Source organism: Passer montanus, unplaced genomic scaffold (assembly GCF_014805655.1).
Source record: "Passer montanus isolate IOZ18808 unplaced genomic scaffold, ASM1480565v1 scaffold60, whole genome shotgun sequence".
In the NCBI taxonomy this organism is placed as follows: Eukaryota; Metazoa; Chordata; class Aves; order Passeriformes; family Passeridae; genus Passer; species Passer montanus.
In genome coordinates, this window is record NW_024371038.1 from 3,596,006 (window position 1) to 3,611,043 (window position 15,038).

The following is a 15,038-nucleotide window of genomic DNA, read 5'->3' on the forward strand; positions in this document are numbered from 1 at the left end:
CAAGCCATGGTATACCCTTGTTCTAAAAAGTGTGACTGTTGATCTGAAATCAGTAAGAATTGAACAAATAAACATGGCAGTTGTGTTCTTTAATCACTACAGCCCTTGTGCCTGCATTCCCTCCTTGGATTCCCTGACAGTCACTGTGGTATATTGTTGTAATGGCTGACATTCACAAATGTGCAGTTCCATAATAATAATCACTCTGGACCATCCTCGATACTTTATTAACTTAAAACATTGTTCTAATAAATATGTATCAAGAAATGTAAGACACTCCATAAAATCTAAATAAGGACATTTACAAACTTGTCAACAAAGTAAAAACAGCTTTTTTTTTTTAACTGAGGTACATGCAGAGTTGTTAAGGCAAATTAAGTAAATTATACTTTTACAGTAAGTCCTGCCCACCTCAGAATGTTTCCCTTTAAAAATTAAAAAACCAAAAACAAATATACAACTGATGTTATTAAGTAGCTATTTTCCAGTTATTAGAACAAGCCCAGAGTGCATAAGCCAGTAATGGTTCTGGACGGAAAGTCTGTGCTTCCCTGGTGCTCCTGCCCTCCTCAGGCAGGTTCACTTGTTGGATTGGTTTCTAGTTCTAAGGCATAATTCTGTGCTTTGGCTTTTCCACTGGTCTTTCACAAGCTTCCTTCTCCCTAGTGGATGTAGGAAGAAGTAACCCTCCATGCTTCAAAGATACTGGCAGTCGGGCCTTGCACAGAGAGAGGTGGCTCAGGGAGGATAAAAAGGACCTCTCTGTAACTGTGAATGCAGCTCCTGATTTGCACTAGAATAAGTGAGAGCAGGATCAGACACAAGCTGGTACCTTTGGTTAAAAACCAGCAAGATGTCAAACTGCACAGTCCTGTTCCTCCAGGTTCTCCTGACAGGAAGTCATCCAAGAGTGAACCCGTTCAGCACTGAACTCAGCTGGGGCAGGTGCTGATGGCTCTCTGTCATTACCCCATGTAAACACTGTTGTACCCATGTTTTCCTGCCAGCTGATTCAAACTACTGAAAACTTGAAGGGGTTCATCATGGCCATGGGAGAAATATTTTCCAGCTTGCAGATATTTGATAGCTTATCCATCTTTGGAGTATTAGGCTTTATATCTAAAAGGCTTGTATTTCAGTGTTATTTCAGAAAAAATGAGGGGAAGAGAAGGAGAGAAACCCCAGCCTTTACTTTGCCCCTTCACAGTCATTCAGGTTGAGCTTCCACACATGGCTCTGTTCTCTTCTTTCCTGTTTGAGCTCCTGTTCAGAAAGGTAATGCCAGGGTCTGTGTTCAAGACAGGGCTTGGGTCCAGCAGGGAAGCCAAGGGAGTCTGTTCTCATAGTGTTGTAGCCCTTTCTGTACTGTAGTTTGGACTCATTTCAGGCCGTGCTGCGTCTCCCGGTGTCTCCGTAAATCCACCTTTCGTTGGAAGCCTTTGCCACACAGATCACAGCCAAAGGGCTTGAAGCCTGTGTGCTTCCGACTGTGGGTGATGAGGTTGGAGCTTTGACTAAAGGCTTTTCCACACACCTGGCACTTATGAGGCTTCTCACCTGCAAGCAGAAGGTGGGAAAGAGAGAGGCTGTGAAAGAGGCAGCATAGTGCTTATGTGGGACCACAGCAAATATACAGTAGTACTTAAAGCTTATCAAAGAGATTTTTGTATGATTACCTAAGAAGTCATTCTTACAAACAGACGTGGAGTTGGGAGCCCAAGACAGAGCATTAGAGAGCCTCTACTGCAGCTGAGCAGGCCTGGACTTGGATGCACCTCCATCAGCCCAGCATAGTCCTGAGAGCAGGCTGAAGCACAGAGTGCTCTCAGGACACCACACCTTGTGAGTGTATTTGTCTGCATGGGCTCTGTGTAGTTCAAACTGGCTTTGTGTCCTAGAAATATGAGGAACTCCTGGAAAAGTGATGAATGCTTGACACTGATTACTGTACCATCAGCATGAAGGCAGGTGGAATAGGTAGATAGAAATTGTTAAATCAAATCCAGTGATCTGGGGTCTGTCCCCAAGGGAGGTATGAGGGCCATTAAGTGAATCTGAAGGGCAGGGTCCATGCAGACATCTGTTCTCTCTGTTCCCCACACTGCAATGCTAGCAGTCAGAGCCCTGAAGTTCTCCTGCAGGCAAATAATGTAAATGGGAATAGATACAGCCTCTGGAACTTCTACAGAGGAGTCAGTGACAAAACTCCATGGGAGAAGAATCTATGTATATTTTCCTACTGTTTATGAGCAAATAACAAATAAAAGGGAACCCAACCACAATACCATGCCGGATTTTCAGAGTAGCTTTGCACCTGCAGAGCCCACTGGCTTCAGCTGGGAACAACAAATTCTTTGGGTGTTTGAAGATCAAAAAGATAATGCAAAATGTGCTGAAGGCTTATTTCACAAGCATATGGTGCATTTGAAAGGAACCCCTCATTCAGTTAAAGACCTGCTTTTATATTAGCAATTTAAAAGCCCAGGCACAGTTTCTGATCTCACAAGAAAATAATCTGATTCAGAATTTGTCTGAAATTCTACTTAATCAAGCATAATTTGAAAAAGTTACTAAGGAGATACTTCTTGTATTACTTCATAAATAGGTCATTTTCATCCAGCAGCCCTCAGTGAAAAATGTTTATAAGTAACATTTATTACTCACTGCTTGTCACCTAGAAAAGTCACAGCCAAGAAGTGCTAAATATAGTGCCATTTCTCTACATATTTGCCCCTTTTAGGCTTCACCCTTTATATCTGCTAGCGGCCACTATCAGGGAAAAGGATTTTGGTCATCTGAACCATATGTTTGTCCAGTACAACTGACATTTCATGTCTATGGGTTCTTCCATATCTTACACATTCATTCCCCTCTACTTCAAGTGAATGGTGCAGGTCTGAAAAGCAAGATATTATTTTAATGATTTCTGATAATCCTGCCTTCTCACTGAATGATACTTTTGAAACAATTTCCTTTGGTGATTCACCCGCACTTTATATTAGTTTCCATGTTTATTAGTAACAGTGAAACTTGAGAACTCTGCACCTCTCCTATTCTGTATCAAACTGTAGCCATTTCTCAGAAAGTCCAGGTGGAAGTGCAGACAATCTCTGAACAAATATTTAGACTAAGACCTCGGCCCTCCAGTTTAGTGTTTGATCTAGAGGAGGAGACTCCTGTTGTTCCTATTGTAAATTGGTAGATCCTGCAAAAAGCAATGCTGTAATCAAATTCACCTGTCATTTTCCCGGGACCTCAGCTGTAAATCAAGGCCACACGAATACAATACTCTACAAATCATCTTACACAAAAGCCCTGTGAATAAACATTGGTGGATCCTATTAAGGGAACACTGATTGGATTGCGAGGATTTTTGTAGGTTATTTTGCAGCTGCTGTCCATTAAAGCTCCTCCAGATCACCCTCCTTTGCCCAGGTACAGCTCAGATAACATGAACAGCAGCAGGACAGTGAGAAGCATAGGGAGGTGTTTGTGCTGTCCCAGCCGAGGAGGAATGGACTGCAGAGAAACCTCTGAGACCTGCCCTCATGTTGGGGCTGACCCTAGCAGTTGCAGGGCTGACCTGTGTGAATGAAGGTGTGTTTCTTCATGTCAGATTTCTGGTGGAACCGCTTCCCACAGTACTGGCACGGATAGGGTCGGGTGTCTGAGTGGATGAGCAGGTGGGTGGACAGAGTAGAAGATCTCTTAAAACTCTTGCCGCAAATCTTACAATCAAAGCTGCGTTCCTGCAGAGAGATGAGCCCAGACACACACATCACACCAATGATCCCATCAGCAAAAAACTGCCCAACAGCACATGAGTGTTGCCCCTTCTGCCTTAGCAAGAACTTGCACTTCCCCAGGGAGCTGGACTGGCCAACACAGATGGTAACAATGGCTTGATAGCAGCACCACATGATAAAAAAGATAATACATCCTCTCCTAGCACTGTGCATTACTAAAATTTAGTTGAACAGCTCTTCCTGCAGACAGGAATGGCCAGGTGGGAGCAACCCCAATGGACTGGGCAGAGTCTGCCAACACACTTTGTCAGAGGCCTGAGACACAATCACTGTACTGGGAAACCCAACAGCTGCAGCACTGTTCAGAGGCCACCTCTCCACTGTACACAGGAAAGTGGGTGCCAAGGGCTGCTTGGGTCTCTTGGGAAATCCCTCTGGTAGACTGAGTTCTGGCATGGTAACAACTAACTGCTTTTTTTAGTTGTGTTAAAATTCAAGTGGAAGGTATGTAGAGCACTTGGGACAAACAGCTTTTCAGCTTACTACTTCAACATATAAAACCAAGTGCATTAAGACCTTACTGTCTCTCACCTCTCCCTCACGCACTCCTCTCCATCAGTCTCTTATACCACACGTCATCTCTTCTTTCCATCCCTTAACTCCCCATTGCACCTTCCTCTTCCTTCTTTGCTTCCTTCTATGCTTTCACGGAATCACCTTATTTATTTGGCTTTTAATGCATTCTCCCCAAAATGCTGTCCCCACCATGGACACATTATGCAGTGCTGCTCTTTTCACCATTGTTTCATGGATAATGAGCTATCTCCCTTCATTGTGTGCTCTGCTGGTTGCACACTCACAAAATTATAAAGAGTAAAAAAACATCGCTGTAACTCTATCCTCCAAAAGTCAATCTGAAGAAGGAAGATTTGCCAGGTCAGGTGGGTGGGGAAGGGGAAATATGGCATCGTATCAGCAGGTGGAAAATGTTACAAGTCCTCCTACCAAAATTAACCACCATATTCTTTTGGTGTGTGACTCAGTGTGTCGAGACGGGTGAAGTCAGTGCTCTGTACCTGAATGGTCGTTCAGATGTTCCCTGCACTGACAAAAATGACTACAAACAAGGGAAGACTCACTGCTTTGTGGGAGGGAGGAGAAAGAATGAGGAGTGCTGCATCAGAAGAAAGCACACTGAGTTGCTTTAGCTGTTAAAAAAAGCCAACATCTGCATTACAATTTCCAGCTCTGAGAGTGAACATTTATTATTTTCTGTTACTTCTTGAGTGCCAGAAGTGCCCATTGCTTAATACAGACGACGCATGTGAGGTCTGAAGAATGGAAACAAAGCCTGTGTTCTTTAATTACCTCATAGCTCTTTTGCACACTAACTGGCCACCCTTTCCTCTGATTGTCACCATATTCTTCACCTACAACTGCCCACTACCGCTCTCCCACATTCTCTCCCCCTCCTCAGTATAGGTCCCTACCTCCTTGCCCTGTATTTGCCTTCGTGGCTTCCCCAGCCAGCAGAACAGAGCAGCTGGCCTTGCTCCCCAGCAAGGCCCCTTGCTCCCATGCTGGCAGCCTGCCTGCTCTCACCTGTGAGTGCACGGCCTTGTGCTGCTCCAGGCTGACTGCATGGCCGAAGGTCTTGCCACACATGTCACAGGCAAAGGGCCTCGTGCCGCTGTGTGAGCGGCGCACGTGTACCTCAAGGCCATGCGGTGTGGAGAAGACCTGAGGAAATAGAGTACACAGTGTTAAGTTTGCCAGGGAGAAGGGCTGGGAGGGAGCCATATCCAGTGTGGGAGAAAGGGATCCCTACCTTGCTGCACTTGACACACTTGTAAGAGCCAGTGCTGATGAGCAGTGGGCGGCACAAGAGGTCAGACTCCACTTTGATGCCACCTGGCCCCTTCTCCTGCTGCAGGCCAGGCTGCGTTTCAGCATAGAGTCCAGGAGCTGCTGTTGGCGGCCGCTCAAACAGCCCCGGGCCCGGGGAGCTGAAGTCACCATACAGTCCCAGGGAGGAGCTACACTCGGCGCCATAGAGGGCGGGCTCCGAGCCTCGGTCGCAGAAGAGCCCCAGGGCTGAGGTCCGCTCCAGCGTCGGGCAGGGCCTGTAGCTTTGCACAAGGTGCCTGAGCTCGGAGCCACCCAGGCTGTTCCACATGTACGGCTTGAAGGGCACTGAGAAAGGGGGTGCTTCATCTAGGGATGGACACACAGATCTCTCCGAGGCTGTGGAAACACAAGGGCATGGGAATTGGTGTGCTTCACAATCCACACGATAATGAGGCAGAACAGCCTCAGCACCTAGGCTTATGTCCAGAGCCTGACCCCTGTACTGCACTTTGAGGCTGCCCTTTCATCTCAACAGGAGGTTATTTTATATTGCATATTAGGACCTCAGTGTTCAGTACTACCTACTTACCCAAAGTCCCAGCCAAATTATTTAAAGCCAACACCAATTTTGTCTACCTCCATCTCTGGATAACTCATGTGTACACACTGATCAGACTAGCAAGAATCTGAACAACTCAGTCTGCAACTTCCTATAGTTTTATCTGCAGCTTCTTGGAAATATGTATCTACCATATCCCAAGATGGACATCAAAGCTGACAGTCCACATGTTTAAGCTCTGATAGAGATCACACACACACACACATATATATGTGTGCAAATATAACATTACAGAGGTGCCAGACAGAGCAAATGTGCTGAGATTTACCTGGTCAACAAAATTTAAAAACCTTGTTGAACAATTTAATGCCCAAATCTAGTCTCTCAACTTCATGCCGCAAGTGACCATAACTATACTACAGCATAACTTAAATAAGTAACAGCTTCTGAGGTGCTTGCATGTTATGCTTCACTTTTTCAGAAAAAAAAAAATTACTTCTCATCTGAAAGAAAATCATGGTTGTTTCAGATTGCTCTGAGGTTCTCCATATAAAGAAATTGAGTCTGCCCAAAATACTGAGCTTTGTAAAATCATTGGGATGGGCCACATGAAAACCTGAAGACACAAACCCATTTTCCTAGCAGTGGTAATCAAAGCAAATTTCCACCAGGGCAAGCTCAAATGGCTTCAGCAGACTCTAAGAGGCTTGCCTTCAGCAGTGGCATCTGACCAATGCAGTGGGCACATGAATCACACCTGGGGGCCCGCAGCAGAGTCTGATACAATGGCAGGAACACAGACTTTGAGAGGAGTATCTAAAGGCACAACTGCTCAAGGAGTGTCACATGGAGGAAAGCACAACTGGGATGGAACATGAGGGCACCAGACCCCAACAGTGCCTGCTGGAGATGCTGATTAATGCCTGAGGTACACTGCTTTCACTCGTCATCATAACAAGCAGCAACACTTGGAGAATCAAATGTCTCCACTGGACAACAGTTTTAGTGAGCCAAGGAAAAAATGAATCAATTAACTACTGAAATGCTGATGCCTTCACAGAGATATTGCCTTCCCTTATAACTTGGGCTTCCAGAGTAACCTCCTTTAACCAGAAACTTGTCCACCCACAATGGATCTCTTACTCATGTCAGCTCCCACTGGCTTTTTCAGCCTTTGGCAAACCAAGATAAATGGGGGTGGACTAGGCAAAGAAGGCACAATGTGTTAGGCTATCCATTTCAATAGGCAAGTTGTCACTGAAGGGTTACAGAAGGCAGTAGGAAATTAGGTTAAAATTGAGCTTTGAATGACTTGACTTTTTCCTATCTTTTACATAATTTCAGATGTTAACGGTCTCAAATTCTTCCATTGAAATTAGCAATCTTTTGGTTGAAAATATATGCACACATACCAGCTGGGACATTTGAAGAGACAAAATCAAATTAGCTGACATGGTGCTCAGCATGATTTTTCCTGTTCTGCACTGACTGCAAAGTTGTGGTCAGCATCGCATCATCTAGCTTGTGTCTTTGCAACCAGTTTCAGTGTTGCCATCTCTCACGATTTTATCACAAAATTCAAACCTATCTTAAAGTCCCAGCTCTTGAAATGACATGATTTCATCAAGTCCTCAGTTTTGTCTTTATTTGTTCTTGCTATAACTTTATTTTTTCCTTTTAACGTCAACTTGTAGCTCAAACTGTAAGAAAAGCATGAAAACATAAACCCTCAATATTTCAACACTAGAACTGAATATCCATAAGGTATTACTTACAATCTTGATTTCTGAGCCAGCTCATTGAGTGAGAGGGAAGGCTGACCTGATTTTTGAGCCCTTGGAATTGGCAATACAGTATACAGTGAACATTGCACCACAGATCAGTTTGCGTGCAATGTTCCTTCCATCACCTCACATGCTTTGGAGCCCTCTCAAGCACAAATGCAGGGTATTTCCTCCCAGGATACTCAAGCTATCCAAGCCCAGTGGCAATGCAACCTCCAAACTCTGCTCTCCCACACTGCAGGGCATTTCTGCATGTGCCTCTTCTCCACAGCATCTAGTGGGGAGCAGAGACACCGAGAAATATTCTCCCTCCTTTTCCTAGAAATTCTGTGCAGCCGTTATAGAGACTGTTTCTGGGAGGAAAAAAAAATCAGTGCTTGTTTTTGAAGGCAAGACAAACTCAACCTTAAATGGTTGGGAAAAGATTGATATGCATAACAAAGAAAGATTGGAGCATCCTCTTACACAAAACACCACATTTTCTGCACAACTCCATTATACCCAGGAAAAGTCTCTCTACTGCAGCATCAACAGGCTCATCAGGAGCTGCTAATACTGCTGCACTGAGCTCCCATGCACCTTCCATGCACATCCATGTGATTAGACACATGTAGAAAGTGAGGTTAAATAAAGTGATTTGCACGGATGGAGCGAACATGTATTATGTCTGTATGTTGTATGACTGCTTCCATCAGCAGCACAGCACTCAAAGACAAAAGTGAAATAAATACAGCTTTCTCTGCATATTGAAGTGCATCCTGCACCTGTGTTCACTTCTAGAGATATAGGAGTGGTAGTACTACTCACCACACACCTTCAGCATGATTGAGAACCATTATTTCTCATCTGCTCTGCCTGGCAAAGCACAAAAATTGTGCCCCATCCAAACACAATTGTAGGAAAACAGTCTCTCACCACTGCATCTTGCAGAAGTGACCTATACACAAATTCTGGCTTCACACTGAATCTAACAAAGCAGCTGGAAGGCAGAGGGGCTGGAGAAGGTGAGCTGTGGGAGGAAGCCCAACTATCTAATCCTGTTGCCACTGCCTTCATCATTAATATAACAGCACCTCTCTCAATGCACTGAGATTCATTTCATAAAGCCTTTACATACTTGGAGTCCTATACCTTCCCGGACCTCCTGTGAATGGGATCAGACAGCTCCAGGGCTGCCCACCCCACCCTGAAGAATCTTGATCTGGGGACATCATCCTCATTTTGTAAAGTTATCTTCCCTGGACAGCCTGATAGCTGGCCAGAAGCTAATGAATCCCACAGTGAGGGAAGAAATGAGAGGGAAGGAGGAAAAGGCAGAGCAGACCTGATAAAATACCTGCTCTATTTTACATCTATCTTTTTGACGCCCCGTGAAAATGATCTCTTTCCTGTGCAGAAATTGTAGTTATTTGGGAAAGGAGGAGCAGGAAAAATTCGTTAGAAGAAAAATTACACACATTGCTACAGTCTGTGCAGAAATATTACCAGAAGAGTAATGCAGCAATGCTGCATTTGGTCTGGTGTGTCATTTGCCCAGACTGAAAGTGTCCTGTGCAGCCACTGAAAGTGGCTGATGCTGGGCAGCATTTTGAATGTCCCCTTAAAGGAGCTTAGGACTCTTGAAGGAAGATGAGGCTTTAAAAATGCAAATCCACTTCATTACAATTAGCCATTCATATGCATGGACACTGTAAAGACGAAGTGGGAAAAGGTGGCAAACCGGGACTAAGTATTTTTTTGCTGGCGTCTGCTGTCAGTCGGTAAAGCTGACACAATTTTTCCTTCATCAAAACAAAAACTGTCCTTTGTCCAGCTGTCTCTTTCTAATCGAGGCAATAAAAATGGTTTTATATATATACATACATATTTTTGTTCTAAAATGACATAATTGTATTTTTAAACGAGATAAGTATTTATGCCACGCTGGGGACAACGTCTTCCATTGCTCCAGCCACATCAAAGGCAGGACAAGGGAGCTAGAGACAGGCACTGCAGCCATAAGTGTGAGTTTCCTGGATTTGGGGTGTTTAAATCTGACCATCATTGGCTTTTTTCCCCCTCTGGTTTTTACAAATGTGTTTTTAGAAAAGAAAAATAAACAGACGTTTAAAAAACCAAACCAAACAAAAATACAAAGAAATAAAACCAAAAGCACACAAACAAAACAACCCCCCCCCCCAACCAAATAGCAAAAGAAAGAGCGTTAGGAAAATGTCTAGCGGATTGTACAAAACACAAAATCAACTCTGTTTACTGCGGGTATATAAATTGCGTGTACTGTCTAAAAAGACTGAAAAATTCTGTGTAGGCACGACCTGTAGGAGAATGCTGGAACCTTTTAAACATAACCTGGCTTGCGTCTAACAAGTAATCACAAAGCAAAAAATAGCACTCCATGTCATGACAACTTTCCTGCTGTAGCCTGTCACCTGCTACTCCCTCAGCAGCACAATACGGGCTGGAAAAGCAACCCGAAAGAGGGAACCCGAAAACGAGTGGAAGGAACAGATTCTGACAAATCTGGGGGAAAAATAATGATAATTTTTAAAAGGAACAGGCAAATCTGTCCCTTATACTCGTTTGTGGTGGTGGTGCGTAGCCATGAGATGCATGGTCCGCTGCCCCACGGCACGGGCACGGACGTGCAGCCGGACCCCCGGTGTGCGCTGCTCGCCCCGGTCCTACCTGGCGAGACGGAGGGCGAGGGAGGTCTCCAGAAGTCCTCGAACTCGGACACTCTGTCACAGACACTGCCCTCGCAGCTGGGCGCTGACTCGGAGGTGCCATCGGCAGCCTCGGTAAGGTGGGATTCCGGGGAAAAACGCCCCCGGGAAGGCTCCGGATCGGGCAGGGCGGTGCGGCACAGCTCCGTGTCCTCGGGGATCTTGCAGGGGTCTGCAGGGCAAAGGAGAAGAGGGAACTCCTCAGTGTGGGTCCGCAGTCGGAGCCAGCCACCTCCCGCGGCGGCCCGCTCCCGCCGAGGTTTGATGCCCGACTCTCTCCAAGCCCGCATCAGCCCCTCCGGCGTCCCGCAGGGGCTTCAGAGCGACTGCCCGGTGCCGCGAGCACCGAGGTGATGTCGGGCAGGTGGGCAGTCTCCGAGTGAGGATGCGACGGAGGGACTCCTACCTGCACAGATCTGGGCTAGCACCGTCTCCAGCCGCAGGCTGTAGTCCTCGTCAGCGGAACGAGGCTGGTGGTAGCTGTGCGCTTTCTTGCTCTTCACTAGGAAAGACCTCGGCATGGTGGGGTGCTGTCAGGGCCGGCACGGCCGCACTCCCTCTCTAAGCGCGGGGCACAGCGGCGGCGGCGGTGAGCGTCACCCCCGAATCTCCTGCGGGGCGGCGGCGGGGAGGCGACCTGCGGAAAGGCGCCGCGCCCGCCGGTGAGGGCCGGGGGCGCCGGCCAGGAGGGGCCGCTCGCCAGGGGCGGCGCGCCAGGTGGCGGCGCGCAGGTGGCTCCGGCCACCGCCCCCGGCCCGCTCGCCTCGCCCCCTCTTCCAGGAGTGCAGATAACTCAGCTTCCAACCTCCCCCAGCCAACGCCTTTTACCCCCCTCCCTCCCACCGTGGCCTTGGGGCCGCCCCGGCCACGCTCCGACAGCCGCTGCCGGATTGCGGGGAGCAGGCAATAACAGCAGCTGGGCCCCGTTCTTCGGACAAGCGGGGGCTGAGGGAGCTAGAGGGTGCGGTCGGGTGTTATCCCATCCCTCCAAGTGGGCACACCGCGCCTCCGTGTTTGCCCCTGCGCCGGCAGCCACGGCAGAAGCGGCGCCAAGAAAGCTCCCCTCCGAAAAGCTTATCGCGCCCCACCACCCTGGACGGGCTGGCCGGCGCGGGGTTGTTACCGGGATGGGAGGGGGAGTCGTTACAAACCCGACAGCCTAAACCTGGCGCCTGAGAGGCTGTTGCTGTCGGAGGGACTGATTCACCCATCCCGCGCGAACCACGATAACACGAAAACGAACAAAACGGAATCTCTCCTCCAGCCCGCAGCTGTCGGCGCCGCGCCACCTTGCAGCTGCGAGTACCGAAAGCCGGGGCGGGAAAAGGAGACAAGGTGGGAAATCTCCTACGGGAGTCGGGGAGACCGAGTGAAACAAAACTACCCCGAGCCTACTCTTCGGGGGAAGGCCGGAGAGGTTCATTCGAGCCCATCCAGCACCGGGCCGCCTCTGCCTTTACACTTGACTTTGCGAGTTTAATCCACGTTCGTTTGGGGGGTTGGGGGACTTCGGAGGATTGCAAACGGGGAAGAGAGGGAAGAGCCCCAGCGCACCAGCTGGGGCCCAGGAACTGCTCCGCAGGTGGCGGCACTGGCTGTGCGACACAGCTCCGGCCCGTCCGCGCCCGGCAGGGGCAGGGCTGATCAGCGCTGCCGGGGAGGCGCCGCCCCCCGGCACGGAGCTGGGTGGGAGCGTTGCTGCCCGGACCCACCTGTGCCTGCGTTCATCCTTGAGCAGGGGCTGGCACCAGCGGACCCGCACGGTGGGGGCAGAGAAATCAAAGCGGCCCGATAACGCATTACCCACCCGCGCCCCGACAGCGAGGGCTGCCGCAGCCGCCGGGGGCTCTGGGCGCGGCGCCTCTTCTGCTGCGCGTTTCCCTCCAAAAGTCACGCCGCGGAGGCGCCGCCGGCTTCCCAAGGCCGGAGCTGGCCAGGCAGGTGCCGGGCCCGTGGGAAGGCGAGTCCCGCAGCTCACCTGGCCGCCGCTCGCCCCGGGTCCCGGCGGCCGTCCCTGCGGGGGCGCGGGGCTGGCGCCGGGCCGGGCGGCTGAGGAGCGGCGCGGGGTCCCAGCCGAGAGGAGAAGGGTCGCTGCCGCCCCAGCCCGCCCGCCGGCAGCTGCCCACGCGAGGCGAGAGAAGCGAGAACGCTTACCCATTTGGAGGGCCGAAGAGAGCTGGGCTGCGGACGGGGTATGCGCGGCAGCCTGCTAATTTGTGTGACTTTAAATTTAGTCTCCCTTTAAGGAGCAATGGTGCTTGAGTTGGCTTTTTTTTTTAACTTTTCTGTCTCTCTCAACTCCTTCAGAGCTCGGCCCCCTAAACCACAAATTCCACTTCCTGAGCGTTAGTTAGGAGCTTCTGCAAAAAAAAAAAAAAAAAAAAAAAAAAAAAAGAAAAAAAAAAGTTACCAAAAGCGCCAAAGCCTCACAAATCAGTAGTGTTCCCCCGCCTCTGTTTCTCTCTCATTTTTCCTTAAATGAAAACGTCTTACCGTATTCCACCTCACAGAGCTCGCTGAAGTGACATCGAAGTGTCATTTTGGAATCGGGCGTTTCGTTTCTCTCGGGGTTCTGCTCTAGAAATTACACAGATCTATCTGAACTATTCTTGGATCCCCTTCGACTTCCGCAACGAGAACAAGTCACAGATTCAAAACACAGATTGATTCGGGCGGGCAGAGGGCAGGGGCTGGGGCAGCCGGCGCTCGCCCTGCCCGCTCCGCGCTGCATCCCCTGCCCTTGGCCCGGCAGTGGGGGACACACCTCCCGCCGCCATCGGGCCGGGCATGGCGTTGTTATCGGGGCTAAGGCCGGGCCCTCGGCGACGGAGACCTCTCCTAGGCTTGAAATAACTTGTTGTGGAAAACTCTTCTGGGATAAATACGCCCAGCGGCGCTGAAAATACCTTAAGACCCAAGCCTAGAGGTTTGCTCATTTCCCTTCGGATTTAGGTAATGGTTAAATATGGAAGAGGTAGGCGAGAGATGTCGTCCCCCCGTCCCGTCCCGTCCCCGTCGTCCTCGTCCCAACCCGCCCCCCCCCGCTACTGTTGCTTGACAGCGATTCAAACACTAAGGCGAAAGCGGAGCGGAGCCAGGCAAAGAGGGGAGAGATTGCCCTCCTTCCTCGTCTGCGTGCCGGTGCTCAGGTGCTAACTGGGGAGGATCCGTGAGGTACCGGCGACGAGAAAAGTAACGGGATTCGCATCAGGCAACATCCTGTACCGGTGGGGACCCTTGTGCTGCACACGGGGAAGCCTGCTCCCTTCTGCAAAAAGAAAAAGGTTCGCATTGCTTTATGCACTCACACGACTCCAAAATACAGTTTTTCAGGTCTGATCTCGGATTCCTAATGCAGCCAGGAAGTCAGGCTTAGGTCTTCAGTGTCTTTCTGAGGCGGTTCTGGGCTTCGCTCTTGCACATCTCAGGCCATCAGCAACTTCGTTTCGGTGACTGTAGGGTCGACTGAAGTGCGACACTGCAGTGAGCGAATCGAGGTTTGACACCATTTCCCGTTCAGAAACGACAGAAGCACACTTCAGCCTCCCTCACGCTAAGGAGTATGCTGGCTTTGAGACCAGATGCTTTTTTTTTCACCACCAGTCCCCAAGCATTTACAGAAAAATTAACCACTTGGTGCTTGTGAGCCCCTACGGTTCATAGGACTAGCCTGACTTCCCAAAATCTAACTAAGCAAGCGAACACCACCTGGAGTAAAACTGTCCAACAACTGTGTGATGCTTTACTGTGACACAAAAGGAAGCTGAAGAACACGACTGATACCTTCATTTTTGCCGGAAAGTTCCTGGTGCTGGGCACAGCAGTTTTACTTACAGCATCTGCGTACCGCGGTCGCCTTGCTGAGATCAACTTTACGTTGATTACTCCGAAGACCATTCACGCCTTCAGCTTCAAGAATCAATGCTGGAATCAGTAGAAATAACCAGATTAGAACAACTGGGTGTGATTTCGTGTATGCGTCTTCGTTGACTCACTTTTTGCAAAACAGTCTTTCTCGTTTGCCTCTGAAATGGAATGATAAATTCATGCCCTTTCGTTTACCTTGCTACACATCTCTTTGACTGTGTAATGAAAACATCAGAACACATTAAATTACTAGTAACGCTCATAAATAATTGTGACCTGGTTACAAGAAAATACACATTCGTCTCCATATATGTAAATTCGAAATGTGTACAGGTGCTGCTGTGGGCTGTAGGGCGTGGTGATCTCCGTTCGGAGGGTGCTTGCAGTTTTCCAGGAAGCGGGATGGGCAGCGGGCGCCGAGCGGCTCCGCTCGGGACTGTCCTGCGGGAGGCACCCTGCTGAGCCCCGTGTGCCCACCTGCGGACGGCCCTTTCTCACCTACTGCTTCCTA

General features: G+C 49.1%; 1 protein-coding gene across 1 annotated transcript; it reads right to left on the minus strand.

Moving 5' to 3' along the window:
* Window positions 1-342: 342 nt before the first annotated feature.
* Window positions 343-12,934, minus strand: GFI1 (growth factor independent 1 transcriptional repressor). Its single transcript, XM_039727225.1, has 7 exons — window positions 12,815-12,934; window positions 11,067-11,297; window positions 10,623-10,832; window positions 5,575-5,990; window positions 5,349-5,486; window positions 3,584-3,749; window positions 343-1,557 (listed from the first exon to the last, which is right to left on the minus strand). Exons 2-7 carry the CDS (start codon window positions 11,179-11,181, stop codon window positions 1,379-1,381), a joined length of 1,224 nt encoding a protein of 407 aa, XP_039583159.1. The 5' UTR covers window positions 11,182-11,297; window positions 12,815-12,934; the 3' UTR covers window positions 343-1,378.
* Between the last annotated feature and the right edge of the window lie 2,104 nt (window positions 12,935-15,038).

Excerpts from the sequence above, each read along its gene's own strand:
- GFI1 (XM_039727225.1), bottom strand. The coding sequence starts at position 11,181 with ATGCCGAGGTCTTTCCTAGTGAAGAGCAAGAAAGCGCACAGCTACCAC. Across the intron at positions 5,487-5,574 it reads AGTGTGTCAAGTGCAGCAAG|GTCTTCTCCACACCGCATGG; the intron begins GTAGGGATCCCT and ends CTATTTCCTCAG. Across the intron at positions 1,558-3,583 it reads ACACACCTTCATTCACACAG|GTGAGAAGCCTCATAAGTGC; the intron begins GTCAGCCCTGCA and ends TTCTGCTTGCAG.